The following is a 27,394-nucleotide window of genomic DNA, read 5'->3' on the forward strand; positions in this document are numbered from 1 at the left end:
CTCTGGAATGCCTGGGAATGCATCTTCTAGCCATGCAGTTTCATTGCCTTTTGGAAACCCGTTCTGAAACTCAGCATAGGCAGAGGAATCCCCGATAAAGAAGAAATCCCTGACAGACCTTTCCGAGTGCTTGGTGGTCTCTGCTCACTGGAGAACACTGACAGTTTGGTGTAGGCACAGCCACCAGCTGCCAAAGGAGCACAGGGCAAGCGATGTGACTTCATTGGCCAACCTGCTGAAGCCGACCTTGGGTGAAGAAGTGCCCTTCTCAGCACAGGGCTGTGCACATGGCTTGTGGGAAGTTGTCCCATCCCCATTCCACACATGACACACATGGCGTCTGGGGGTGTCTGAATACTGGGTATGGTATTCCCATACCCTTCTGGGGGTGCTAGTCAACAACAAGCTCCCCATGACCCAGCTTGTGTGTGCTTGAGCCCAGAGCCCCACCGTGTGCTGGGCTGCACCCCCAGAGGGTGAGCAGCAGTAGAGGGAGGGGATCCTGTTCCTCTGCTTCGCTCTGGGAAGATCCCCCCTGCAGTCCTGATCCAGCTCTGGGGCAGCAGCACAAGAGGGATGTGGAGCTGTTGGAGGGAGTGCAGAGGAGGCCATGGAGGTGCTGTGAGGGCTGGAGCAGCTCTGCTCTGGAGCCAGGCTGAGAGAGCTGGGCTGGGTCAGCCTGGAGAAAAGGCTCCTGAAGGGGAGACCTTAGAGCAGCTCCAGTGCCTAAAGGGGCTACAAGGAAACCTGGAGAGGGGCTTTGGACAAGGGACTGTAGGGACAGGACAGGGGGAATGGCTTTAACCTGCCAGAGGGGAGACTGAGATGAGCTCTTAGGCAGAAGCTCTTCCCTGTGAGGGTGCTGAGGCGCTGGCACAGGGTGCCCAGAGAAGCTGTGGCTGCCCCATCCCTGGCAGTGTTCAAGGCCAGGTTGGACACAGGGGTTTGGAGCAAGCTGCTCTAGTGGAAGGTGTCCCTGCCTGTGGCAGGGTTGGAACTGGGTGAGCTTTAAGGTCCCTTCCAGCACTGGGCTCCGAGGCACAGCAAGCCCAGAGCATCTGGAAGCAAAGATGTGTTCAGGCTGGTCCTGGGAGTGCATTTAGGGAACTTTGACCATGCTCTCCTCCCTCATCCTTCCTAGGAAAGGAGCAGCACTGGCAACCAGACCAAATATGCCCGCAGCCATGGGCAGCCACAAGCTTTGCTGCAGGGAAACGAAGTTGGGCGGTTGCTGCACAGCACGTGGCTCCCCGGGCACAGCCCGTCCTGCTGAGGAAGCTCTGCAGCAGGAACAGGGGCAGCACCCAGGAGCTTGCCTCGGGGTGCCCCCCACCCCACTGTGAGGTGCGATCACAGCAGGAGCGGCTGAGCGAGTGCAAGGGCATCTGCAAGACACCTGCAGGCACCAGCGTCTCACCCAGCTGCGGGACCGGGTGCAGGAGGGAGCTGGGCATTGCGAAGCCTTTGGCACCTAAGCCCTGGGTTTGGCAGCAGCGGGAGGAAGCAGCTGTGGGGCTGGGAAGTGTTCCAGTGTGCGCGGGTGAGTCACTGCACAAACCCACCCCTGCTGCATGCTGTGAGCCCCCGAGAGGGACAACACACACAGCTTCTCCCCAGGAGCGTGACGCAGCCCCCCCGATGGCACAGGGAGGTAGGGGTCCATTTGTTCTTGCCTTGGGAGGGATTTGGGATGTGGCCAGAAAGAGCTGATGGAGGCAAGCGCTGGCACAGACTTGCTCAAAGCAGGAGGCTGGAGACCCCTGAAGCCTCGTCACCACTACCCCGCCTGGGTTCCTGGATGGAGCTGAGTCAGCGAGTTCTTAGCAGCCTTTGATCCTTGCTTGCTGCTTCCCTGGAATCTGTTAAGACTCTCCTGTCTTGTCCTGTCCTGGCACAGCAAAGCCAAGCCTGGTGCTGACAGGGACGTGACAGACCCCCAGATGTGATTTTCTGCTGTCCCCTTGGAAGCTGGTGATGAATCAAGTCACTTGGGTGAGAAAAAGGAAAATATGAAGTCCCTGTTGCAATTTCCTGCTTCAGATTACAGAGCACAGCACTCAGAGAAGCAAACAGAGCTGTGGCTCCGCTGTCGTGTGGTCAGACCAACATATCTGGCTTCCCTGTCCCTAACTCCTTGGTTTTAGTTTCTCCTGATCCATGGGATTTCATGGTCTCTCAGGAACAGGACTCTGCAGCAGGGCAGCCCAGGCAGGAAAGCACAGAGCTGAAACCCTGCTTTTGGGGTGTGGGAGACCAGTGCCATCAACTCCCTCCTGGTTTTGCTGGTGATAGAGCTTTGCCCTGGTGAGTGTGCTGGATCCATATGAAGGACACTCAGCTGGGCAGGAGGGATGAGGGCAGTGCTGTGTCCCTCAGGGGTGGCTCTCCATGGTCCTCTGCCCATGTTGGTTGCATCTCAGTGGTGCTCTCAGCTTCCTCTCACCGCTGCTCTCTCCTCTTTTCTAGGTCGTTCGACATGAGTGTGGCTGTTCTTTTCCTCCTGGGGCTGGGGCTGTTGGAGGCAGAATGCAGGTGCTTCTTCAACCGCACTCAGGAGCACTGTGTGTGCTACAGCCTGTCCCAGGAAAGCGCTGACAGCATCATCCAGTGCCTCCCAGCCTCTGTTGTGGAGTTTCGTGGGGGAGACCTGGAGAGATACGTAGCCTTCACCATCAGTGACCCAGACCCTTCTACCATTAACATGCTGGGCTCCCTGCTATTCAGGAAGATCATCTTTGGTGATCTCCTGGTGCCCGAGATACTCCTCGCCCAAGCGCTGAGGTTCTTCTCCTACACCCACGTCCAGGAGCTGGTGTTTGACAGCTGTGTTTTTGAGGGCAGAGGCAATTGGGACAGAATGGCCGGCCAGGACTTGCCCATTTTGTCCCTGCGCTTCCACAACGTGAGCTCTGCTGCACTGATGGGCCGCGAGCAGGACTTCTCCAGCCTGAGCAGCTTCCTTGGGGCCCTGCAGGAGCTGTCCCTCACCACCTCCCGCCTCACCAGCCTGCCCTGTGCCATCGGGAGGCTCTTCACAACCCTGCGCTCCCTGGACATGGCACAGAACAGCCTTGGGGATGAGAGCCTGATGTCTGCTTTCTGCAGTGGGGCTTTTCCTCATCTCCTGGTGCTGAGTCTGCAGCGCAACAACCTGACATCCTACCACAGAGTGTGTGAGGGCGTGCAGCTGCTGCGGGAGCTCCAGCATCTCGACCTCAGCCAGAACAAGCTCACAGCAGACCCGTCCTCCTCCTGCCAGTGGCCGCCGTCCCTCCGCAGCTTTAACTTGTCTGACGCTGGCTTGGAAGAGGTCCTCACACCTCTGCCCCCCAGCCTGGAAGTGCTGGACATGAGCTGCAACCACCTCCACACTGTAGACATCTCCCTCGGCTCCTTGAAGAAGCTCTTCCTGAGCCAAAACATGCTGGAGGCTGCGCCCTCCATCAGGAATTACCCCTTGTTGGACACCCTGCACCTGGACAACAACTCCATCACGGAGCTGCCGTGGGATGAGATGAAGAACCTGCAGGACGTGGCCGCAGCCGACAACCCCTACATGTGCTCATGCTCCGAGGCGGGGGGGCTGCAGGCACTGGCGGCCATGGGGCAGCTGGGGCAGGGCTGGCCCCAGCACTACATGTGCCACGCTCCGCCTCGCTACCGGGGCAGGCTGGTGGAGGATGTGCCGGTCTCGGTGCTGCAGTGTAACAGTGCTGCTGTGGTCGTCCCCATCTGCATCGTCCTGGTCCTGATCGCCGTGGCTGGAGCTGTCTCCTTGGTCAGATCCAGACCTGAGCTCATCCGATCCTGCCCCAGAGTGTGAAGGGGACCTGTGACTATCCCCATGGAGGCTGCAAGGCCAGGAGCTCTGTGGGAAGACTCACAGGTCCCCCAGGTGCTGGTAAAGGGCTCTGTGTCCCCGGTTGTCGTGGTTTAAGCCCAGCCAGCAACTAAACACCACACAGCCACTCACCCCCTGCCTGTGGGATGGGAAAGAGAACTGGAAAATGGGTATAAAACCTGTGGGTTGAGGTGAGAAGAGTCTGATAATTGAAATAAAAATAGAATAATAATAAAACAATAACAGTAATGACAGTAATAACAGTAATGCTAGCAATAGCTGGTACCCTTAATAATATCAAGGGTACTAGCTAGTAAGCTACAGTGATGATGATGCTCCTACTACTAATAGGAAACAGAGACAGAGGAATAACCCCCTCCCCACTGCCCCTTCTGGGCAGCTCCCCCCAGTTTATATTTCATATAAAAAGTATAAATATGTACTACCCCCCAGTTTATGTTGCAGTTTTATCCCACTGGGCATGCCGTGCTGTGGGATGAAATCCTTTGGTTTGGGTCGGGGGTCCCGTCTCTGCTTCATCCTGGCTTCTTGTACCCCTCCTCACTGGCAGAGCATGAGAGACTGAACAGTCCTTGATCAGGGTGAGTGCTGCTGAGCAACAACTAAAACATGGGTCTGTTATCAGCATTAGTCTCGGACTTAAAGCCAGAACACAGCTCTGCACCAGCTGCTAGGAAGAAAATGAACCCTATCCCAGCCAAGGACACCAGTCCAGGCTATGGAGCAGGATGGTCTGCAGAATTATCCCACAGTGGCTGCTGCTTGCTCCTTGTGCCTAGAAAAGCTACATGCTAGTCCAAGGTCCCTCACATCCCACCCCTGCCTTGCAAAGATGTCCCTCTTGGAGCCAGGAGTGAATGGGTTCAGGCCCCTGTTTCCCGTGCTCCTGCTGACTCCTGCTCAGCCTCCAGCCTGCACCCAACACCATTAATAATGCAGGAGAACAGGATCCCCCCGTGTAACCCCATCCCCTGCCCTGTCCGGCCACTGCTGAGCTGGCCATGGCTGCTGGGGAGGTGAGTGTCCTCGTGGGGACATCACAGGGTGGTTTGGGGGCTCAGCTGGGTGTGTGGGGCAGGACTCAGCTCATCCCCCTTTGCCCTGTGTCCCGGCAGGATGTGTGTGTGAAAGCGGCGGTGGGACTGCACAAGGCAGCAGGTAGAGCCCTGCTCATCACCTCAGGGCCTTCAGCATGAACCCTCATGCCAGGGAACTGGTGCTGGTGGGCCTGGCCTGGGCAGTGGTGATGGGGAGGGGGTGTCCTCCCTGTCCTGGTGGCTCTGAGCACTGTGGTCATGGTGGGAGGGCATGGGAACCACATGCCTGGGACCCAGCTCCAGGCAGCATTAGGAGCAGAGCTGGGGCAGGGGGTGATGTCCCCCACACCAGCCCATGTGCAGTGCTTCCAGGGGCAGGGGACAGCTGTGCAGCCAGCAGTGAGGACCCCCTGAAGCTCCTTTTTGCTGGGAAGGAGGCCCAGGTGAGAGTGGCCAGGACACTGGTAACAAGGGGACGAGGGGCCTTGGGGAAGCTGATGGGAGCAGGGGGGCTCTGTCCACTTGGGACCATGATGGGTGCTGAGGTCTTGGCCTGATCCCTGCCCTATACCCCTATAGGCTACTCTCGTGTGGGGGGCTGTTGGAGGTTACCAGATAGCAGAGGGGATTTCCACCCCAAGCCTACCTGTGCTAAGCCCTCCATGCCATCTCTAGCCCAGCATGCCCAGTCCCCCTTTACCCTGCACTGGTCACACTGGGATGGGGGAAAGCTGAACATTGTCACCCTCCCTCATGCCAGGACAGCTGCTTCACTGTCGATGGTGTCTTCCGCTTGGATGCAGGACAGGTATTGTGGGCACCACGTCCTCCTGCACCCCTGTCCCCAGCCAGATGAGCAGGGACACATGCCCAAGCTGTTGGTTGGGGGCATTGGGCACCACTGCCACAGGTGTCACAGGCAGTGCTGGGGACCTGGCCCTTGGTCCTATGTATGGTTCTGCTGGTGTTCCCTGCCGTGTTTCCTCTGCGGTGCTGGGATGTGGCTGTCATGCTGTCTGTGCCTTACTGCCCGTGCTGTGCTCCCTGCAGCATGCTGTGCACCACTGTGCCATACCATCCGTGCTGTGCCATGCATACTGCCATCTGCACCATGCCATCCATACCAGGCTACCTGTGCTGTGCTACCCATGCACCCCATCTCTGTTGTGCTGCCCAATCCATGGCAGTGCCCTCTGTGCTGGGCCGTCTGCACCGTGGTGTCCATGCTGTGCCATGCTAGCTGTGCCATGCTGTGCCGTGATGGCTGTGCCATGCCATCCCGGCGTTACTGGCTATGTCTGTCTTACAGGAGAAGGTTCTGGAGCTGGCAAGACCCCAGCTGGCCCTGGTTCCCCTTGGCTACAGCATGACCCTGATGCTGTGGGACCCACACGGCCCTGGGCCCCAGCTGCCCTGCCAGAGCATCGTTTGGCAGGTGAGGGCACAGGGAGAGGTGACAGGGAGAGGTGACAGCTCCTGGCTCAACCCACTGACCCCAGTCCTGCTGCTGTGGGGTGCAACCGAGCCATGGGTGCCAAGAACCAGAGGCTCCCAGCTTGACCAGCTTGTCCCCAGGTCATCACCACCATCTTCCAAGAACTGGAGGCCCTGGGGGGTGATGCACGGAGCCTGCAAACTGTCAGCCTGGTCCAGGTAGGGCAGGAGCAGGGTGTGGTGGGCTGAGGGTTCCATTCCCTCTCTGCCGGTGGTCAGACCTTGCTGTGCCAAGGGACATACATTGCCCCAGTACTGGCACGCAGTGCCCTGTGCCAGAGGGTGACCAAAGCCTGCAGACCTTCGGATCCTGAGATCTCTCCCTTCTCAGCCCTTACCTTTGCATGGCCATGAGCAGGCTGCGTCCCTGGGGAGTGCCAGCACTCCCCTCTTTGCCCCCCCTCTGCCTAACGCAGCCCCATTCCAGGTCTGCAGCCATGACAAAGCCTGGGACCTGCTTCATCCCGATGGCCGAGCCCTGCAAATGATGGATGTTGCGCCCCTGGGCCTGTAGGTACCTGATACTCCGTGGTCAGGCAGGTGCTCCTGGGAGGTGGTACCCCAACATTGAGCACATGGGCTAGGCAGGGAGCATGGTGCCCAGCAGAGGGTGGCCAGGGGCATCCCTCAGGGAGCACACAGGAGATGGATGGACATGGCCATCACTCACTGTGTCCTCCCTCTGCTTCCAGGATGGTGGAGGAGGCAATGGAAGTCGCAGTGCGCGATGCCCAAGCTGCCATCAGTGTGTATGCCTCGGGGCTGGGAGCCATCCCGGCACTGTTCCAGGGGTGTGCACAGCAGCTCCCTGCAGGCGAGTGCTCGGCCACACAGGGGTGAGGGATTGGGCAGATATCCCATAGGGAAGGGAAGGGTTTGGGCCATGACTGTGGGCACCGCTGTGCACTGCTCTCTAGAGATGCACTCCCTAGAGCCGGCAGCCTCTTCACTCTCACCGTGGAGCGGGAGCTGGAGGGAGGCAGGCACCAGCGCTCAGCCCTCAGGATCCTGGCATCTCCTGGGACCACTGGGCCCTGCTCCAGGCTGTACGTACTGGAGCTACAGCCCTGTGCTAGGCTAAGCCATGTCCCCTACCCTGGCACCCCTGCCGTGCTGCTGTGGGTCAGGGGGGATTTGGTACCCTCTTGAAGCAGGAGAGACCCCAACACCCCAGTGGGAGCACCTGTCTGGGAGCCAAGGGGGTGCCATGACCCCTGGGGACATGGGCTTGCTTCCAGCATGGCTCCCATGGGTCGGGGCTCAGCCTTCCCAGCCCCATCCCTCTCCTAGGGTGCCCCTTGTCCCACATGCAGGGAACCGGGCACTGGCCACCCTCTGCCTGACACTGGCTGCCTGCCCTGGGTCGTGGAGCAGTTGCTGGAGGGGAACAGCCTGACGTTCCTGCTGCTGTGTGTGACGCTGCCAGGTACCCCCTGGGATTGGGATGCCACTTTGGGGTGTCCCCACCCTGCAGTTTCCCCCATCTCACCCCACTCCCGGCACTTGGTCCCAGACCGCAGTGGTTGGAGGCTGGAAACCAGCTCCACTTACCCCCATCCTGACCCTGTGCCAGGCAGTGGGAGGTGCTGCTGGGTCCCCGTGGTCCCTGCTCAGGGTTTGCTGCTGTCCCAGACACCTCCAGAGAAGAGGTCCTGGAGGCCCTGGGGCTGGCTGAGCGCGTGAAGGGGCTGGCCAGGAGGATCTCAGCCACGCTCTGGGACCCTGTGCAAGAGATCACAGCACGTCGGAGGCTGATCCGAGGGCTGCGCCTGGAGCTGCTGGCTGGAGCTGCAGTCCCTGAGCAGGAGGTGGCCCTGGCCCAGCTGCGGAAAGCCCTGCGGGAGCTGCGGGTGAGAAAACGCCCCTGGCCACCACATGGGACCAGGATGAGGGCTGACGTCCATCCTGGTGTCAACACTATTGGCCAGCACTGAGGGCAGGGGCTGAGGGCTCCCTGCTGGGGATTGAGGCAGCTGGGGTAAGATGTATCCCTGGAGGTCTCCAGCACCCCAGCAAGGATCCCCTTTTCCAGGTGCTGAAGAGCCAAAGGTGGGAGAAGAAGCAGGCAACAGCCGAGATGCTCAGGACAAGTGAGATACATCAAACCACTACAAAGATGGGCACTGGTCAGGACATTACCCCCTCATACAGGGATAACCCAGGTGCAGGAGAACCCCTGAGTCCTGGTTGCATCCCTGTAACACCTCCTGTTCCCACAGACCAGGTCTCTGCAAGGAATACAGCACCAGACCAGCAGTCTGGGACCCATGTGTCCCCGACTGGTATTAGCCTGGGGGCAGCAGGTCTGGAGTGTGGGGACAGGCAGGCACCCCACGCCTTGGTGGCTGATCTGTGGGCAGGAAGCATCGCTTCACATGGTGGAAAAAGGCTGGAAGAGGCCTCAGTCTCTCTTCAGTCACACCACGTTGTGCTCAATCTCCTTCCCTCTCCCCACCCAGCACAGGGTGCCAGCGAGAGCAGCCAGGGCGGGGACAGCCAAGCCCTGGTGAGCACAGGACAGAGACTGCTGGAGGAGCCCGCACCAAGCGAAGCACCAAATCTCCTGACGGGTGACACAGTGAGTGCTGGGTCGAGTGACCAGGGCCTGCAGCCCTCTTCTCTGGCAGCACTGGGTTCTCTGGGTGCTGTCTGAGCCTGCTCTGCCCTGTCAGGCCAAGAGGAGAGCAAGGAGGTGGGCACAGGAAGAATCATAGAATCCCAGACTGGTTTGGGTTGGAAGGGACCTTAAAGCTCATCCAGCTCCAAAACCCTGCCACGGGCCGGGACACCTTCCACTAGAGCAGCTTGCTCCAAGCCCGTGTCCAACCTGGCCTTGAACACTGCCAGGGATGGGGCAGCCACAGCTTCTCTGGGCACCCTGTGCCAGTGCCTCAGCACCCTCACAGGGAAGAACTTCTGCCTAAGAGCTCATCTCAGTCTCCCCGCTGGCAGGTTAAAGCCATTCCCCTTGTCCTGTCCCTACAGGCCCTTGTTCAAAGCTCCTCTCCAGGTTTCCCGCAGCCCCTTTAGGCACTGGAGCTGCTCTAGGGTCTCCCCTTCAGGAGCCTTCTCTTGTCCAGGCTGAACCAGCCCAGCTCTGTCAGCCTGGCTCCAGAGCAGAGCTGCTCCAGCCCTCGCAGCATCTCCATGGCCTCCTCTAGACCCACTAGAGCAGGGAACCCATCACTGTGGGCTCCAGGCTGCCTCAGGGCAGGGCAGCCCCAGGAGCAGAGACACTCCACAGTTTCCCTGTCCTCACCCCTGTCTCTGCAGTGGGACACAGCTCGCTGGCAGCAGGAGGTGACCATGCTGGGCCTGAGCCTGGAGGCAGCACGGCAGCAGCGGGACATGGCCCAGCGGGACCTGGAAGCTTTGCTGCAGAGCCACCGGCGGGAGCTGCAGTGCTGCAGGCAGCACCTGCTGCAGGTGGGCAGGGTGGGCTGGGAATGCTGCTCCAGCCTGGCAGAGCTGTCCCAGGCAGCCCTCCTACATCCTGCAGGTGCTCCGGGACCAGCAGCACTTGGCAGAGGAGCAGAGGGAGGCCCTGGACCGCTGGCACCGGGTGCTGCTGCAGGAGGTGCCGCATGCCAGGCGCATGGGATCAGCCGATGCCTCCACACAGACACCGTCAGCCAGCACCCCAGGGCTGCGGGGACAGTTTGGTGTCCCTGCAGACCCTGACACCTCAGCCCCCTCCGTTGAGTGAATCACCAGCCCTCATACCAGGGGACTGGCCAGCCCCAGCTCCAGTGGTTACACAGGGTAAGGCCTCCTGTCCTGCCTGCTCTGGCTGCTCCCTGTGGAAAACTGGCCCCAGGGAGGGCGGCTGTTGGCAAAAGGGCTGTGGGGAAAGCGCTTCACCCTTCTGCCCCCCGGGGAAAACCCTGCTCTGCTGCTGGGCACAGGCTGCAGGAGCAGGGGCTGCAGAAGCAGGGTGGGAGGGCTGGTGGGCTGGAACTAGATGAGCTTTAAGGTCCCCCCCAACCCATCCCAGTCTGGGATTCCATGAATAAAGCATTTGCCCCTTGCTGATGAGCGTCATGTGCCTGGCCCCAAACCTCTGCCAAGCAAACCTGCTTCCTTCATGGAGGACACGCACATGTGCTGTTGTACCACAACTTTAATAACCCCAGCCAGAGCCAGCAGTGACTTCTGCATGCCAGGAAATCACTAGCTACAGCATCAGTACAAATTTGGGTGCTGTCTCCCTTTTGGGATGCAAGGGACACAGTTCCCACATCCCCCCATTCCCCAACAGCTCCATAGAGAGCAGCAACACCACACTTGAGGAGGAGAAATGGAGCCTAAGGACAGCAGCCCTTCAGCCAGGGGCTGGAGAAAGAGGTGGGAGATGCCCCCAGACACTGTGAGGCTCTGCAGGAAGCTTTATGCTGATGATTGGCATTAGCACCATCCACAGGAGCTGGAACAGCATCAGACCAACGCTGGTCTGGCAGCCCACAGCAGAGCTAACTGCTGCAGGAGTACAGGCACAAGAGATGGATACACTGGGGAAACAGCTTTAGAACACAAGATACCAGACAAACCAGAGGCTCAGGACCCTTGAGGCTGGGCATGACTGCACAGGAATCCCAAGGCACAGAGCTGGAGCAGGGCACAGCTTTCCCTCTGGAACAGGGACAGAGCACTCTCATCCTCAGCACTCTTGTGCATGCACCCACCAGTAGTGACTCCCCACAATCACAAGGGCTAGGAGGCCGATGGGCAGAGCACTGCTGTGCTTTCAGCACCAGCACCAAACACCCCTGAGGAACAACCAAAGGCTGCCCCGGCACATGCAGGGCAGGAAGGCAGCAGCTACGTGAGCCCATAGTACAAGTGAACAGCGAGGCCGATGCACAAGACAGCAATGAAGAAGAGGAGAGTGAGCTGCAGATTGAAGAGGGTGACAGACAGGAGGGCATTGACCAGGATAGAGCAGGAGATGATGAAGAGCCTGGTGATGTTACTGCTGTGCTTCATCACCACAGACATGATCAAGCCATTCAAAGCCTGACTGACCACGATCACCAGCACCCAGGAGGAGAAGCCCTCCAAGAAACCGTCCTCTGTGCTGCTCCAGAAGTAGCCGATCAAGTTGAGCAGGACCCCAAAGAAGTAAAGGAAGAGGTTCTGCAGGCTGAGAGGCAGCGCCTGGGTCTTCAGGATGGCTTCTGTGTAGACAGCAGACAAGCCTGATATCAGGCAGTACACCGAGATCAGCACCAAGCCCACCAGTGTGATGTGCAGCTTCATCTCGGAGGGGCTGCCAGGGTCCTGCAGGCCCCCACAGCTGTAGCTCACTCCGGCAGCCACTAGCAGCAGAAGAGCCAGCCACTGGCGCATGCTGAGTCTTTGGCGTAGGAAGAGGCTGTAGAGGAGTGCGGTGCTGACGATCTTTAAGTTACTCAAGATCTGGTAGGTGCTGGGATCCATGAAGAGCTGCATGTGAACTACCAGGTTGTTGTTGGCAGCATAGAGCAGGGCAGAGAGGGCAAATGGGGCAACGTGGTGCCACGACACAGCGACTCCCAGCAGCTCCCGGTCCCAGGTCAGCAGGAACAGGAAGGAGAACACCAGCTTTGTCAGCTCGACAAGAACCACCACAGACGTGGAGCTGAAGGGGATCACCCCATCCACCTTACACTGGGTCAGGAGAGGGGCATGAGAGCCATATATGACTACAGACAAGAGCAGCATCAGTCCCCACAGGCCCCTCTGGAGCACCCAGTTTGCAGAGGCAGCAGCATTACCAAACATCACCATTTTCAAGCAGTAGCCAGCAAGGGCGAGCTGCTCTCAGTGCAGAGAGGCCAGACAGACTCGCAGCCTAAAACTTTCAAGAACAGACTAAATACCATGAATTTAATGAGCTTGATTAAGACGTTACCTGCTACATTTCCGATGCAGCAGAGAAGAATGATTTTGGTTTTCATAAGGAAGAGAACTACAAGCTTCCCCTGGAAGCCACACCAAGCATGTTCCTAAGGCAAAGCATGCGCTCAGCAGGAGGGATGTGTGGTGAACATGATGACATGTCACAGGCAGCCCTTCAGTCCGCAGGGGCACGGGGAGAGAGGTGAGGGTTAACAGCAGCTGGAGAACCATGAGCTGCTGGTGCTTCCAAGCTACTGTGTGTTAATGATCACTGCTGCCACAGTAATAAATACCCCATAACCAGACCTGCTGATGTCTCGCAATGATGTGGTGTAAAGCCCTTTTCCAGTGGAAAAGAACGGTGGCCGTGCCGTGCCTCTGACAGCCCTAGAAATCCCGTGTGCCTGCTAACTAAGGAACACTGTTCTACAGTCACTGCTGCCAAGGGACTCTTCGTTAGTCCCGGCCCTTTTTCAAGGAACTGACATATTCTCGGATTGTCTTTTCCACGTTGGGCACGGCGTAGTTCTGAGCAGCGTATATCCCTGTGCAGGTCCCGACCATGAAGCCCAGGACAGCCGAGAAACGGAGCTTGGCTACCAGGTAGCCTGCCAGGAAGCCTTTGAGGAAGGGCGACGCCAGCAGAGAGCCATCCTGAGGAAAGGAGCCAAGAGTGAGGCGGGCGGGCAGCGCAGGGGACACAGCTTCCCTCAGAAGCGGGGCCCGGCCGGCCCCAGGCACCACACAGGCGGGGGGGGAGAGCGTTACCTGCCCCACGCCTGCGTGCACCTCGTCCTCCACCCTGCGCTGCAGGCTCTCCAGCTGGTCCTTCAGGAAGGCGAGGTCCTTCAGCTTCGGCAGCGAGTCCTGAGGGGGAACACGAAGGCCGATGCGAGGCGACGGGAGGGACAACACAACGCTACCTCAGCCCTAGGCAGGCCGCTCCCGCCACCCCGCTCCACTCACCTTATCGTCCGCCATCTTAGCACAGGCACCACCCGCCGCGCATGCGCTGCCGGACGTTGATTGGCTGCTGGAGAGGGCGGTGACACCTACGCGCCCTTCCCGCAGCCGGCCCGCCCGGCGCCATCTTGGGGCGAGGCGGGGTCTGGCTGGCTGCCGGCGTGATGGCGGGAGCGCCGCCTTCCCTCAGAGGCGTCCAGTGGTGGCTGATGATGAGGAAGGAGCGCCCGGGAGGAGCTGGTGTGGGCCTGGTGGGCAGCAGCGCAGTCTGGTGTTGGTGTCAAGTAGAAATGGCGGCACATGTTGGATTCCAAGTGTGATACCTTATCCTGTGCCTCACGATCCCTGCCCTGGCCCCAGGACAAGACAGCCATCCTTTGCCCAATAGCAAGAGGTGGAGGCAATGGCGCCTGGCTCTTTCCTGCTAAAGAGGTAACAGTGCCTGGCTTCATGAGGCAGTGTCCAGCCCAGGGGCAGCACCAGACACAGGAAAAGGAGACAACACGTCACACCCTCATTCTCTCCCTTTCCTTCCGGGAGCAGGATGTGTTTGCGCAGGCACCTCTGGGGGCTCCTTCCTCTGTGGTCATAGCAGCTCGGATGTCAGAGCCCTTTGGCTGGGCACAGATCCATGGTCAGCAGCGTCACTCCTGCCCTGAGCAGCTTCGAGCTACACTGGCTGAGTATGGGGACACTCGGTGGTGATGGCAGCAGCGGGCTGGCTCCTGCTTCTCCTGCAAACCCCAGCACCACTGGGGATGAGGAAAGGACAAAAGTGACCCCCTAAAACCTTCAAGTTACTACCTAAAGACTGGAGCTGCAGTTCTCTCTCTGCTAAGAGGCTTGGGTTAGTAAAGAACTGCCACTAGAAGGCACCCTGTGCACCCCTGAGCCAACTGTGACCCAGCCTGGCACCCCAGATTAACCCTTCATCCCCTCTTGGGGCTTTAGGTTGTTTTCCCATTGTCTGTTCCCCTTTCTGTGAGACCTAAGCACCTCACAGTTGTGCTGGGGACCACATCTAACACATCGCAGAAGATGCCAGTGAGACGTGAACTGCAGCACTTTCAGCTTGGGAAACAGGCACTACAGAGCTAGAGGCAGGAATGAGAAGTGCACGTTTGAAATGAAGATTTCAGATGCTTGGCTGACTTTAATTAGAAATCGGGATATAGAGGTTGACATATATGTTATCCCAATGGATGTAAAGGCTTAAGGATCTGAAGGTGTGACTTTTCAGGCAGAACTGCGCGCTAAACCAGGCAGCATGCCCGAGCATTGAGACAGCCCTGTGAGGGCTTCCGGACTGCTGCTGGTGCTCATTTAATTTATAAAGTATATATAAAATACATACTATTATATATAATACAATATATAATGCTATAATAATGTATAATATGTATGTTTATATATTAACTTGAATTTAGGCACATTCCCTGCAGGTATTACCCTGCTCACACTGAGCCACTGGGAAGAGGCAATGAAAGGGACCTTGGAGGCAGTAGCAGTTGCAGCAGGAAGCAGAGGCAGTTAACTCCTAGCCAGTATAAATCCAAGAGATGTGAGTCCATCCCTCACTGACATCCCAAGCACTGTCTGCTTTGCTTTGCAGCATGAGAAGTTGTAGCACTAGGCATGAGGGAGCCATTTCCCTCAGCCCTTCACACCAACCCACTTTTCAAACAGGACTTCTACACGAAAGGTGAAATGAGAATACTTGGTGTGAATTAAGGGCCTTTCTTGGAGCACAACTATAAAACCGGAAAAGCACAACTTGGTGCAGGCTGAGAACTGGGATGTGGTTAAAAAGCAACACTTGAGGGCAGCACAGCCCTGTTGAACGATGGTTGCTGCTCACGGAGCTGGTTCCTCGTGAAGGGTGGACCAGTCACCGACCTCACAAGCAGAAGATGCGGTTTTACTAGACATGTTCGAGAGGAACGTCAGGTGTGAAGCCAGCCGAGAGGAGTCACCAGACTGAAGGTACCAGTTGGCAATAAAGGCCGCAGTTTGTTGTTGAACAACAAAAGGTCTCTACAGTTTTCTTGCTGTTTAGCACTGGATCAGAAGCAACACAAAACACTTGTAGGTCTGAGGTGCCAGCATCCATCACAAACCAGCACGAATATGGAGGATATTTCCCAGAAGAGCTAGATGATGGTTTTTGCTCCCAAACGATTGTGCCTCTCACACAGAGCATGCCAGAGCAGGGGCACAGCAAACGATGCAGTCACTAGTGGTCACATGAGACCATTCCTTATTCTCCAAAGCAGCTGATTAAAACCAGGAGGGAAATGTCTCTGCTGATGCTCCATCACTGGTTTTGTGCCATTTAAAGAAGCAGGAAGCTGGATGCTGTGAGGCATCTTTTAATTGCCAATAGTTCTTGAAATTAGCACTGATGATGGTGCCTATATTTACAGGGACCTGCTCAGTAGTTATACAGACACTGACCTCTCAGCCCCAAACCCAGCAGTAAAATGGAAGCAGAGGAGCTCTCCTTTCTAGTCTTTGTGATCCAGAGTCACAAAGGGACTTCTTAGAGGTGCTGCTCTGCTTTCAGCAGCCTCCTGCACAATGTGTTCACCCTCCCAAAGGATGCTCATGTGTTGACACCAGGCTCGTGATGAGTGCCCAGTGCTCCTGCCTCCCACCATGGCTGTGTGGGATGGAAATGGCTCCTGAGCCAAAAGCATTTCCCATCCTCAACCTAACAAGGGCATGGCAGCTTTGAGCTCCATCCCTGTCTTTTACATGGAACTGAGAGTCCATCTAGCTTGAGTCAGCCTGAAAATTTCTGGGTCTTCCAGTGCAGTGATAATACACACATCTTTCCAGAGAGAGAGTTCAGAGGGATTTTTGGCAGTAAGGGGGGTGCAAACTCCATAATTCCTAAATTCACCATTCAAAAACCACAAATTCAGACCATTTTTTCTCCATCTTCCCCATCTGCCTGACCCAGACAATTGCTGTATTTGTGCATATGGCAGGTCAGGCTGCACTTCTGGCTTCTCATCCCAGGGAAAGGGGAAGACATACAAGTGCAGGAGTAAAGACACTCTTGTAACAGGCACACGTATGTCGTGCAGAACTGGTCACTTTGTCTTTCATGGTAAAAGCCCAAGCGGCTGCTCTGCAGTGGGGCTTGGAGACAACACACGTATCAGCCACTCTGAGGTTAAAAAATAAGGCTCTTTGCTGTGTAGAGCAGGATGGATTGCTACGGGCAGTTCATAGTGATTTCTTATGCCCAAAAGGAGCAAAGAGCAAAGCATGCTTCAGAAAGGATGCCTAGGGCTGGTCCTTTGGTTGCAAATGAGCAGGAGCTGGGCTTTACATCCGAATGGTACTAACAAAGCCTGGTGGAAGAACAGCAAAGACGTGAGGAAAGGGTGTGAGAAGCCTTGTCCTTGGCACCCCAGCTGAGCCCTGGCTGCAGGGAGGGTGCAGCCATGCTGTGCCTCACTCTGTGCCTCGCTCACCCGGACATCCACTGAGAACTTGACCGTGGACCTGCCTGTTACTGGGTGATGGACCTCGGACCTGCTCAGCTCACCTGACTGAGCTGTGGTGGCATTGCTGCTCCCTGCCTTTGGCTGGGGTGTGGGTCTGCTGCTCCCTGGTGCTTCTCCTTCATCCTGAGGGAAGGGAAGAGCTACACAGGCTCTGGAGCAGTGCTGGAGGAAGATGTTGCAAGACCACGCTGCTGCTTCTGGCTGTTCCTGTGTTCTGAGCTCAGCCCTGATGCCACACGTTTATCCTGAGTCTCAGGAGGTACCCACAGCGTTAGCTCTGTGCCCTTGGAACACTGCTCCGAAACAGGATGTGGGGATCAGGACCATGCCCTGTCCCCTCAGGAGCATCACTCTGCTCCCTGCACCCCGGGGTATGTGTCTTCTACCAGGAGCAGGAGGTCCCTCCCCTGCAGCAGCAGTTTTCCCCTCTCCCTCTCTGGCCAATGCAGAACCGGGCACTCTGCACATCCTGGAGGCCTTGGCAAAGATCCCCATCACCTCTGCAAGCCACCGGGCTGAAAGGAGCTGGCTCTTGGTCTTTGCTGTCACAAACCCTCCCTTAACAGCCCTTTCATCTGCCGGTTTTGTCTCCTGCACAGATGCAGCGCCCAGGGATTATGCTGCAGATTAAGGTTTTACTGAGTCCTGAAATGGGTTCCAATTCCCACTCCCAGCAGGACCAACATGCAGCCAAATCTCCTCTGAAAGCTTGGAGCTGGGGAGAGGCATCTCCCACCATGTTCTGCCACATGCATGTGGCTGATACTCACCCGGGGTGCTGTGCTGAGGGGCAGCTGCCAGCTAAGAGCAGTTTTATCCTGGGAAAGTTCAGGAGATGCAGAAGGAACTGCAGTTGTCTCAGCAGTGGCTGAAATCACAGAGTGTCAGACTGGTTTGGGTTGGAAGGGACCTTAAAGCTCATTCAGCTCCAACCCCGTGCCACGGGCAGGGACACTTTTCACTAGATCAGGTTGCTCCAAGCCCCATCCAAACTTCCTTGAACACTGCCAGGGATGGGGCAGCCACAGCTTCTCTGGGCACCCTGTGCCAGCGCCTCAGCACCCTCACAGGGAAGAGCTTCTGCCTAAGAGCTCATCTCAATCTCCCCTCTGGCAGGTTAAAGCCGTTCCCCTTGTCTTGTCCCTACAGGCCCTTGTCCAAAGCCCCTCTCCAGGTTTCTTGGAGCCCCTTTGGGATTTTGCTGTCTCCCCAGCTGGGAAGACTTCTGGCAGCAGCTGACCATGGGGACTGTGTTTCTTGGCCACTTCCTTGGCCCTGGCAGTCCCTCTGGAGCAGGTTCTGTCCCCTGTCCTGCTTCTGCCTGACCAGCTGAGGCCCTAATAGGGAGGGCCTGCCTTGCTGGACTTGTTGGGGACATCTCACCCTCAAGCACAGAGGGCTGAGCAGCTCAGACATGGGATATCTTGCACCTAAACCCCCATGAATGTTGTCCCAGGACTGCACCCTGCACTTTTCCCAGAGCTCCAGAGGTCTGGCAAGTCCTTTGGGCCTGGAGAAACACTTCTCTGGGGTGCTTGGGAGCAATGTGGGCATGGAAATTACTGGATGGAGCAAAGGCAGGGAGGTTTCTGGCATTTTGGACCACCAGTTGTCAAGACAGTGCAAGTCCTCCACATCCCAAATGGGTGGAATTGAGGCTGTGTGTAAGCACACAGTGGATTCATGAGGCTGGAGAGTGCCCTTAAGTCCTGCATGTAGTCCTTGTGCCTGCAGCAACCATGAGATTAGTGAAGCCAGGGTGGAAGGACGTATTGGACCCAGCACACACATCCACACTCGTGGCTGGGATTTCCAAAGACCTATCTAGCACCACAGGATCACCGAGGGCAGGCTGCACATCATACCGGAGATTTGGGATTAACACAACTTGCCCAGAGGAAAATGCTTTATATGACACAAATCAAAGCAGACTGAAACCAAACCCAAACATTCACAGATGACTGTATGAGATGGACATAATGAAGATAGAAAGCGTGTCACAGGGCTGTGGTTTGAGGCAGCAGTTTCCAGTAACCATGATGCACAGGAGGCTTTGGTGGGCAGTTCCTGCAGGAGGCTGGGGCTCACTGCCATGGGCAGCAATTGCTGCAGGAGAAAGGGGCTGGGGCAGTGCTTTAGGTGCTTTAGAAGCCATCACTTCGCAGTGCCTGTGGCAGGTCTGAGCTGCTGATCTGAAGGCTGAGCTCTGCTGAGTCGAGGGTGGTGGATGGGGTGTGGGGGATGTTCTCCTCCTGCACTGTGTACTCCTCACAGTGCTGCTGCTGGAGGTGCCACAGGATCTCTTTGGACAAGAAATGGGGCTCTGCTTCTCCTGTCTCTGGAACAGAAAGAGAACACACTTTCACTGGTCAGCCCAAGACAGGGGGGTGAGCAGAGAGCAGTTTCTGCATACACAGGATTCCCTGGGAAGTCAAAACATAGTTCTTGCTTCCTCCTTTCAGCTTCTCAGAAGAGAGAAGTTAAAAGACAAAGTATAGGAAGGAGAGTGAAATACAAGGCACCATGTTGTGGTGGGAACTAGCTCGCTGAATAGAAATGCTTCTCCCCTTCAGGGAGAGACCTGAATTTCCTCTGAAAAACAATGAGGTTCACTTCAGCAAGAAGCACAAAGCTGTTGTCAGGCCCTGCTGTTCTGGAGGTGTGGAGAAGGGAAATGAAAGGAAGATGAGAGGGAAATAGTCGCTCCTGGACTCCTGGACTCCCAGAATCCCAGACAGGTTTGGATTGAAGTGACCTTAAAGCTCATCCAGCTCCAGCCCCCTGCCACGGGCAGGGACACCTTTCACTAGAGCAGGCTGCTCCAAGCCCTGTCCAACCTGGCCTTGAACACTGCCAGGGATGGGGCAGCCACAGCTTCTCTGGGCACTCTGTGCCAGCGCCTCAGCACCCTTACAGGGAAGAGCTTCTGCCTAAAAGCTCATCTCAGTCTCCCCTCTGGCAGGTTAAAGCCATTCCCCCTGTCCTGTCCCTGCAGGCCCTTGTCCAAAGCCCCTGTCCAGGTTTCCTGTAGCCCCTTTAGGCACTGGAGGTGCTCTGAGGTATCCCCTTAAGCCTTCTCTTCTCCAGGCTGACCCAGCCCAGCTCTGTCAGCCTGGCTCCAGAGCAGAGCTGCTCCAGCCCTCGCAGCACCTCCATGGCCCACTTCCCCTTGTTTGCCCTGATCTGACTTCACTCAAGGGCTGGGAGAGCACAGCCACCATGTGGGCACCCTCCTGCCTCCTCACTCACCCTCATAGGCAATGAGCCGGTAGGTACCCGCGCACTCCTTGGAGCATTTCAGGATCTCCTCCAAGGTCCTGTAGAAAATCTTGGCCTGTTCCAGGCGGTCCTCCCGGCTGAAGGCAGCACACTCATCCTGGGACATGGTGTAGAGGGACTGCAGCGGGGTGGCATATTCCACTGCACAGTGCCAGAGCTGAAGGGAAGAAAAAGACATGAGGGCAGGAGAGCCAAACACCCAGCAAAGGGCTGCCAGGGGACCCTGGTGCTGGGCAGAACCCTCAAGACACCTCAGCAGCAACCTGCCCTGCCCTGGTGCTGTGTGCTGGACTAATGGGAGGTTGAGACGAGCTCTTAGGCAGAAGTTCTTCCCTGTGAGGGTGCTGAGGCACTGGCACAGGGTGCCCAGAGAAGCTGTGGCTGCCCCATCCCTGGCAGTGTTCAAAGCCAGGTTGGACACAGGGGCTTGGAGCAAGTTGCTCTAGTGGAAGGTGTCCCTGTCTGTGGCAGGATGTTGGAACTGTCTGATCACACCTTCTCTGTGGCTTCTCTGCTGGACAAGTGGAAGTCTGAGCATCCTAATGGAGCACAGGAGAATGGAGAAGAGGATAAACACTGGCAAGATGAATGCACAGCTAGGAGGCTGATCAAACAAATGAGATTTTTTAAAGCCGTAAGAATTCCAAGGAGGAGCAGGGTTGCCAGTAAGTCTTATACTGGGTAAACTGGAAAGTTTAATAAAGTATTAGAATGAAGAGGGAAGGGATGCCTGGGTAAATTGTAGAAAGAGCTTCCAGCTTTTGGAGGGAGATGCCCCAGTGACCCAGTGCTGGTGCCAAGGTGTGGGTTTTATTGACAGCACACAGAGAGTCGGGACAGGTCCAGGCTGCAGAGCTGCTGGAGCTCACTTGGAGGCGAGTGACTCAGCAGGAGGCTGGCAGATGAAATACAGCATCAGTGTGTGCATTGTGGCAGGAAAAGCCTGATGCTGAGTGCACTTTCCCAGAAGCAGGGCTAGAAAGTGGCTCTGGAGCCCCTGCAGGCAGCAACTCAGTGCTCAGGCACCAGCAAAAGGCCAATTAGGGGGACCCAGTTGGGAAGCATTGCTCTGCCAACACTTCGATCCATGGCTGTGTCAGCAAGACCAGTGTTCCTTCCTCCACAGAGGCCCAACTGCCTGGAGATGTGGAAGGAGATGAGTGCAGTGTGAGATGAAGGGATTTAGGGCTTATCAGCCTGAAAAAGAGGTGACTGGGCCATTGGGAGTCAAATGATGTAATGACTCACACAGACATCTTCAAGCACGTCTTCACAACAGAAATATTCACTTGTACCATGGGAAGTGCTGCTCTGTACCCCACAGCTGCTGCTTTGTGCTCTGGTCTCTGCTGCTTTCTGGACTCACATGTGCTCCAGGAGGAGTTAAGTGAGCCCAACATCCCTGAAAGGGCTGAGCCTGGGAGGAGGCAGTCAGCAGGAATGTGTGCAGATGGGCTTCATTGACCAGGACCTCTCCATCTCACAGAAGCCTGCTGAAAGCTGGGAGTGTCTAAGAGAAGAGGGGACACTGTCCTGCCCTTACGGCTGCTTCTGGGCCAGGGTCTAGGCCAGGAGGACCTTTGGGCTGATGCATGCTGACCACTGGCCTGACGCTGCACTCAATACCTTGTTATCTTCATCCCTGATGGCATAGAGGCTGTGTTTGTAGACCCTGTTTTTGGTGCCAGCTCGGGTCAGAGTGGTTTCCGTGAGGTCTGTCAGGTACTGGATGTTGCTGTCAGCTTTCTCCAGGTCATCACAAACATCACAGCTCAGAGGGACCAAGATGTGGAGCTTCCAGGTCTCCCTGCATGACAGCACGCTGGGGTTGGCTCTGCTGAATTCCTCCATTGACTTTTGCAGCCCTGGTGGAAGAGAGCATGGGGCAGAGGGGCCTGGTGTGAGTCCAGCTCTTTCTGCCTTGTTCCCCATTTCCCTGCTAACACTAAAAGTGGGAGGATTGTTATTAGGAGCTTTTTCTATCTCTAGGCATGATAATGCAGGGAAACAGCTACGTACGTGGCAGGACTATTTTTAGGTACCCAATATAATAAGACCAGGCAAGTCCATGAGCGACGTTCTGCTTGGACCTCTCGGACATCTCGGACACCTCCACTGCTGAGGGCTTCTGCAGAGGGAACAAAGACAGAGCAAGTGTGGTGAAAGCAGCACCTGGGCTTTTCTGCAATGCTTGGTTCTCTGCAGGGATTGGGAGCAAATTGATCCAGTGGTGAGCTCCCTGCAGCCCCTTCCACCACCACAGCCCCTGGACATGTGGCAGATGATGCTGGGGCAAGTTGGGCATGTTTCCGGCTGCACCATCAATCGGGATTGTGTGTCCCATTGCAATTTGTGGCTCTGCCCAGTGTTTCCAGCATCTGAGAGGGGACATTCCACCACCTGATAGTGGGTTTTCCAGGGCCACCAGTGGCTCCTGCCAGCTCTGTGTGTTCATTAGGGTGGTGAGGCACTGGCACAGGGTGCCCAGAGAAGCTGTGGCTGCCCCATCCCTGTCAGTGTTCAAGGCCAGGTTGGACAGGGCTTGGGGCAAGCTGCTCCAGTGGAAGGTGTCCCTGCCCATGGCAGGGGGTTGGAACTGGATGAGTTTAAGGTCCCTTCCAGCACAAACCAGTCTGATTCTGTGAGTCTATGATTTAGGTGGAAATGGGTGTTCTGTCCCCAAAACACCTTTCTGAACCCACATGATCCCTCTCCCCATCCAGCTCAGCTGGGGTAAAGCAGAGCCCTGGAGTGCTGAAGAGGTACCTGGAGTTTGGCTCTGCCCACACCCCACTCCTGTAATGAACCCTTTGGACACCACAGAGCCACCCTTTCCCTCAAGCACCATCCTGACTGGCACATTAAAAAATACCTGGGTTTTTGTGTCAGTGGGGCTCTGGCTGTTGAGGGCTGCTGCCAGCACCCTGGCAGGGCTGTGCTCATTCAAAGGCAGCCTGGCAACTCCTGCCTATAGCATGGCAGCATAGGGTTGAAGAGATCAGCCCTTCAGGGCTGAGCTGATGAGAGTGTTTCTCCTGCTGTGGGGCAGGAAGTGGATGGGCTGTATGTGCAGGGGCTGCACAGACCTGGGCCTTGTGCCCCCACCACTGCTTAGGGCTCAAAGTGCTCCCTGGGTAGTCAGTCAGGTCAGAGGTGTTGGTGCCTTACGTGAAGCCCCAGGGTGAGGCTGAGGAGATGGCACAGGGCAGCCAGGCTGAGGTGGAGGCCAAGCTTCTGCCTGTCTTCATCGAGAAGAGACACATATGCTAAGGTGCAGAGGAGCAGTGTGGGCCAGCGCAGCGGGAAGCAGGCTCTCAGCACCCTCCAGAAACTGCCGCGGTGCCTGCAGGGGACAGGGAGACAGGAGATAGCAGCCACTGCAGCACATGGGGCACTGGCCAGGGGATGCTCCCACTCCCTGCCACTGCTGCTGACTTCTGGAGCCCTGTGAGACCCTGCTCAGTGTACACCGGGTGCCTTCAGCCCTGACAGAGCTTGGGTCACTTGCAGCACCCATGCGCGTCAGAGGGGAGCAGATGCAGTGTCACACTGGACAGCAAGGGAAGACTATCTCCAACAGTTCCACGCCCACCAGTACAGAGTGGTAGGCAGAGGCTGGGGGCTGAGGTCTTACACAGGGGAAGGGCACACTGGGGACCTACCAGAGGAGAGGAGAAGAGAGGAAAGGTCAGGTCCATGCTGGATGGGAGCTGGGCAGATAGGAGATGGGGAAAGAAAGGGAGGAAGATGAGAGAGAGAGCAGGCTGATGGAGAGCAGTGTGTGCTGCTGGGGCTCAGCAGACCGATGCCACAGAGGGCACAAGCGGGAGAGAGGGCCAGATGCCTCCCCAGCGTCCAGAGGCTATGCCCTTGTCCCCAGGGTGGCCCTGAAGCCTGGGATGGAACCCCTGCCAGGCTGTCTCACCTGGACTGGAGGTGGAAGATCTCCTCTGCCAGGTAGCAGGTGCCCTTGAGCAGCACCCCGATCTGCAGCGCCAGAAAGTGGCAGGTGAGGCTGCGGGCGGTGGGCACGAGGGGCTCCCCAGTCAGGTACAGCGCTGCGGCACACACAGCCAGGAGCAGGTACACGGCGCCCTGTGCTCTGCTTCCCCGCGCCCTGGGGATGAGCAGGGTGCTGTGGTGTTGAGGACGCCACGGTCCCTGAGACATCTGCGGCAGAGAGCAGGGGTCAGCAGTGACCACTGTCCCCAGCACCCACTGTGGGGAGTGGAGAAGGGGGACACACGAACATCCAGCGCTCACTGAGCACCCCAAAGCTTGCAACAGAGCCCTCTCCATACTGCTGAAATGCAGTTGCTTCAGGGGAGGTTCCCTTGTGTGCTGCCCAGGGCAGCTCCCTGTGCCCAAATGGGCATGGCAAGCAGGGCCTGGGTGGCCACCCCACTCCCAAATCTCATCCTCATGCCAGCTCTTCCTGCTCTGCAGCCACAGGGCCTGGGGGAGCAGTGAGTGCTCCTTGTTGTACTCACCTCAGCCGCTACCAGCTGCTGCCTGGGCTTCCTGCACCTGGGTTCATGGGCTGTGCTCCAGCCTGGGTGGCTGCTGCTGCACACAAAGACCTGGAGCGCCTTAGCAAGCTCGTGGTGCCCCAAGTGGAACTGCACTTCCCAGCACCACGGAAAATGAAAATGAAAGGAGCAATCAAACCTGCAGAGCCCTCCCACTCTGCGGCCCATACACAGCACCCAGGAAACCCAGGCACTGGTGCATGGAGCAGGTTTCAAACGTGACTTCTGGGAAGCCTGAACATACCTGTCAGGTCACAGCGGGGCTGAGCCAAGCTGCAGTAAGGAAGAGCACAAGAATTGATGGAGATTTAATTTACTGAGTGCAGCAGGTTTCCAGGGGTGAAACAGAAGCAAATTCCTTCTGGAAGAGAGGGGGACTCACAGTACACACACAGCTCCGGGAGGCACTGACTCAGGAGGCAGTGCCCATGGACACTCCAGCAACAGCAGGAGCTCCCTGCAGCCACGCTCTTGCTGGTCAGTAAGGCCCTCCAGCCTCTTGGATGCCCGGTCCTGGTGGCCACAGACTCAGAGTAGCAGATGTACTCTGGGGCAACATCACAAGAGGGATGTGGAGCTGTTGCAGTGAGTTCAGAAGCCACGGAGATGTTGAGAGGGCTGGAGCAGCTCTGCTCTGGAGACAGCTGCTCCTGGCAGGAGCACCAACCAGCAAGGGGAAAAGTGGCTTCTCTGTGAAAGACACAAAGGTTTAGCAGCTCTGGAGGCAAGGAAGGGGAGCAGGTCCTCTGCTGTCCCCCGAGAGGCAGAGCTTTCTTCTCCCTAACCCTTCACTTTCTCTACTGCTCCAGCTCTGTTGTTCTGGGAATTTTTTTCTTTGGAGCTTAGAAGCACCAAACAGTGGTTAAGTGTGGGATCCTTCCTTTTCCACCTGTGTTTTACCTCCTTTAGCTTTATTCACTGTCTAACAAAGGCCTCATTGGTTGGTAAAGTCTAGGAACATCAGATTTAGCCAGTGAGGCTGGGCTGTTTGCACTCCTTTGAGTTCTTGAGCCTTTGCCTAACCATGCCTAAGTCTTTTTTCCTCATACAGCACTGCAAGATGGCCCTGTGGAGCAGAGCTGCTCAGAGGAAGATGGTGAAGGAAAGACACATGGAGGCATGTGAGGATAAGGCAGGACTGAGCTAACTCCTCCAGTGATGCTCTGCTGGTTTGTAGCGGGTGATGCTGGCACAGAATGATGTTGGCAGGCACAGAGAGCAGAGTACAGCTGGGGACAAAAGACCCCGCAATGCCCTGGCTCTTCAGGCTGAGAGAGTGAAGGCAGAGCTGCAGGTGAAATGCCTCCTGAAATGCCAGTTTAGGTACAGGGTGAGGGGCCAGTAGCCACCAGCATGGAGAGGCAGCCCCTGCCTAAGCAATAAGTGCTTTGTCTGCAGCAGGGGCTGCTATGGATGGGGAACAGCCAGGAATTCTCAGAGTAGATGCAGCCCCGAGCACCTTCTCTGGTGCTGGGGAGCAGAGCTCAACCTTTTGGAGAAGAGGACCAGGATATGAGCTCATGTAGGGTAAAGAAAAGTGCATATGGGTCAATCGGACTGTTTGGGAAGGGGTGGGAAGAGACTGAAACCTGCAGGAGGATACCTGGAAAAGTCGGAGGTGGGGTGGAAGAGAAGCAGAGAGAAAGGTAGTAGGTGGGAGAAGGATGTCCTAACAAGAGAAAGTAGAAAATGAGAGGGACAGGACAAGGGGAATGGCTTTAACCTGCCAGAGGGGAGGCTGAGATGAGCTCTTAGGCAGAAGCTCTTCCCTGTGAGGGTGCTGAGGCACTGACACAGGGTGCCCAGAGAAGCTGTGGCTGCCCCATCCCTGGCAGTGTTCAAGGCCAGCTGGACACAGGGGCTTGGGGCAAGCTGCTCTAGTGGAAGGTGTCCCTGCCTGTGGCAGGGGTTGGAACTGGGTGAGCTTTAAGGTTTCCAACCTAAAGCTGCCTGGGATTCTGGGATTATACAAAAACGTTGGAAGAAAAGCAGTTTTGTCTCTGTCCCAAGACTGGGGGAGCAGTAAGGGCCAGGACTACTTGGGGTTAGCGTTGAGCATTTCCAGCTCCCCGTACTGGTGGAGACTGGTGTGGCTGGGAAGGACAGCAGCCTTCCTTGTGGTTGTTCTCTGCTCTTCTGCAACCAAGGGGTGTCCAGCAACTCAAAAGGTGACAGAAGGGGAAAAAGCCAGAAAGCACAAAAGTAACTGAAGCACACACCACCCCAAAAACCATTTTTATGAATCAGCGATTTATTTTCTCCATACCAAGTGTGAAGGAGAACAGAGAAATTAACTCAAAACACACCCTATGCTAAAGACACCAGCCTCTAAAGCCTCCTGTTTGAGCCTTTCATCCCTCTCTGCCAAGAGATGCACAGAAGCTGTGAGATTGACAAGAACAGTGAAAATTAACCCTGCTGCAGTACCAGGTGAGGGGAAGACTGGTAGTAACAGAGAAACAGTATAATCCACTAAAAATGTTAGCTACACAAGAGGGAAATCCATAGAAAACCAGGCTTCCCTGTAAAGGAATAAAACTGGATGGGTTTTGGGGAAGTCTGATCTTCCAATCCTGATTAAAAATGCTCTTGGCATTTTCCTACTTGCCCTGGTAGTAGGACTGCCAACCTGGAAGTGACTGGAAGCCCACCACAAACCCAGGATGGAGGGCAAGTCCCATGATCCATCTCATGATCCAAAGCTGGTGACAGGAAGAGAAGCAGAAGCAACAGAAACAGCCCTCATTTGATGTAGATTTGAAAACATCTTGCTATTACAAGATGTCCCATGGGTGTGTGTATGTGCAGGCAGTTTGGCTGTCAGCCTGAACAACCCTG

The 27,394-nt window shown here is 56.4% G+C and overlaps 5 protein-coding genes and 1 long non-coding RNA gene across 10 annotated transcripts in view; 3 read left to right on the forward strand and 3 right to left on the reverse strand.

The window, feature by feature from the left end:
• NDUFA2 (NADH:ubiquinone oxidoreductase subunit A2) overlaps nucleotides 1–27,394 on the forward strand; it is a 346,452-nt gene that overhangs the window by 8,839 nt on the left and 310,219 nt on the right. The window lies entirely within an intron of this gene.
• CD14 (CD14 molecule) lies at nucleotides 1,286–4,075 on the forward strand. The gene is made up of 2 exons (XM_061456495.1): nucleotides 1,286–1,540; nucleotides 2,467–4,075. Exon 2 carries the CDS (start codon nucleotides 2,477–2,479, stop codon nucleotides 3,821–3,823), a length of 1,347 nt encoding a protein of 448 aa, XP_061312479.1. The 5' UTR covers nucleotides 1,286–1,540; nucleotides 2,467–2,476; the 3' UTR covers nucleotides 3,824–4,075.
• On the forward strand, nucleotides 6,190–8,564 carry LOC133271286 (uncharacterized). The gene is made up of 6 exons (XR_009744063.1): nucleotides 6,190–6,334; nucleotides 6,475–6,903; nucleotides 7,086–7,229; nucleotides 7,311–7,819; nucleotides 8,026–8,243; nucleotides 8,426–8,564. It is a non-coding gene; the product is annotated as an uncharacterized LOC133271286 (long non-coding RNA).
• On the reverse strand, nucleotides 10,496–12,174 carry SLC35A4 (solute carrier family 35 member A4). Its single transcript, XM_061456543.1, has one exon. The coding sequence runs from the start codon at nucleotides 12,157–12,159 to the stop codon at nucleotides 11,212–11,214; it is 948 nt and encodes a 315-aa protein (XP_061312527.1). The 5' UTR covers nucleotides 12,160–12,174; the 3' UTR covers nucleotides 10,496–11,211.
• Nucleotides 12,231–13,344, reverse strand: LOC133270929 (SLC35A4 upstream open reading frame protein). The gene is made up of 3 exons (XM_061456552.1): nucleotides 13,237–13,344; nucleotides 13,039–13,137; nucleotides 12,231–12,924 (listed from the first exon to the last, which is right to left on the reverse strand). Exons 1-3 carry the CDS (start codon nucleotides 13,249–13,251, stop codon nucleotides 12,727–12,729), a joined length of 312 nt encoding a protein of 103 aa, XP_061312536.1. The 5' UTR covers nucleotides 13,252–13,344; the 3' UTR covers nucleotides 12,231–12,726.
• Nucleotides 15,104–24,424, reverse strand: STING1 (stimulator of interferon response cGAMP interactor 1). 3 transcript variants are annotated; one of them, XM_061456541.1, is made up of 6 exons: nucleotides 23,953–24,415; nucleotides 23,196–23,370; nucleotides 22,047–22,155; nucleotides 21,654–21,892; nucleotides 19,998–20,184; nucleotides 15,104–15,291 (listed from the first exon to the last, which is right to left on the reverse strand). In XM_061456541.1, the coding sequence occupies exons 1-6, from the start codon at nucleotides 24,324–24,326 to the stop codon at nucleotides 15,203–15,205; spliced, it is 1,173 nt and encodes a 390-aa protein (XP_061312525.1). In that variant the 5' UTR covers nucleotides 24,327–24,415; the 3' UTR covers nucleotides 15,104–15,202. The 3 variants fall into 3 exon arrangements, with proteins under 3 accessions (XP_061312525.1, XP_061312524.1, XP_061312526.1); XM_061456540.1 differs by lacking the exon at nucleotides 15,104–15,291 and adding an exon at nucleotides 18,640–19,086 and having other exon boundaries at nucleotides 23,953–24,288; XM_061456542.1 differs by lacking the exons at nucleotides 15,104–15,291; nucleotides 21,654–21,892; nucleotides 22,047–22,155 and adding an exon at nucleotides 18,640–19,086 and having other exon boundaries at nucleotides 23,953–24,424.

This window comes from Pezoporus flaviventris, unplaced genomic scaffold (assembly GCF_033815535.1).
Source record: "Pezoporus flaviventris isolate CSIRO_AGI_PZ_B2104156 unplaced genomic scaffold, CSIRO_AGI_Pfla_v1 ptg000023l, whole genome shotgun sequence".
Lineage (NCBI taxonomy): Eukaryota > Metazoa > Chordata > Aves > Psittaciformes > Psittacidae > Pezoporus > Pezoporus flaviventris.

What these genes read in the sequence shown, in the direction of transcription:
- SLC35A4 (XM_061456543.1), bottom strand. Translation starts at nt 12,159, where the DNA reads ATGGTGATGTTTGGTAATGCTGCTGCCTCTGCAAACTGGGTGCTCCAG.
- CD14 (XM_061456495.1), top strand. Translation starts at nt 2,477, where the DNA reads ATGAGTGTGGCTGTTCTTTTCCTCCTGGGGCTGGGGCTGTTGGAGGCA.
- STING1 (XM_061456541.1), bottom strand. Translation starts at nt 24,326, where the DNA reads ATGGAGAGGGCTCTGTTGCAAGCTTTGGGGTGCTCAGTGAGCGCTGGA. An exon ending in TCAGGGATGAAGATAACAAG is followed by an intron (nt 20,185 to 21,653) that starts GTATTGAGTGCA and finishes TCTTCCCTTCAG; the next exon opens with CTCTGGCACTGTGCAGTGGA. An exon ending in CCGGCTCATTGCCTATGAGG is followed by an intron (nt 15,292 to 19,997) that starts GTGAGTGAGGAG and finishes CTTCTGATCCAG; the next exon opens with TGCTAAACAGCAAGAAAACT.
- LOC133270929 (XM_061456552.1), bottom strand. An exon ending in TGCACGCAGGCGTGGGGCAG is followed by an intron (nt 12,925 to 13,038) that starts GTAACGCTCTCC and finishes TCCTTTCCTCAG; the next exon opens with GATGGCTCTCTGCTGGCGTC.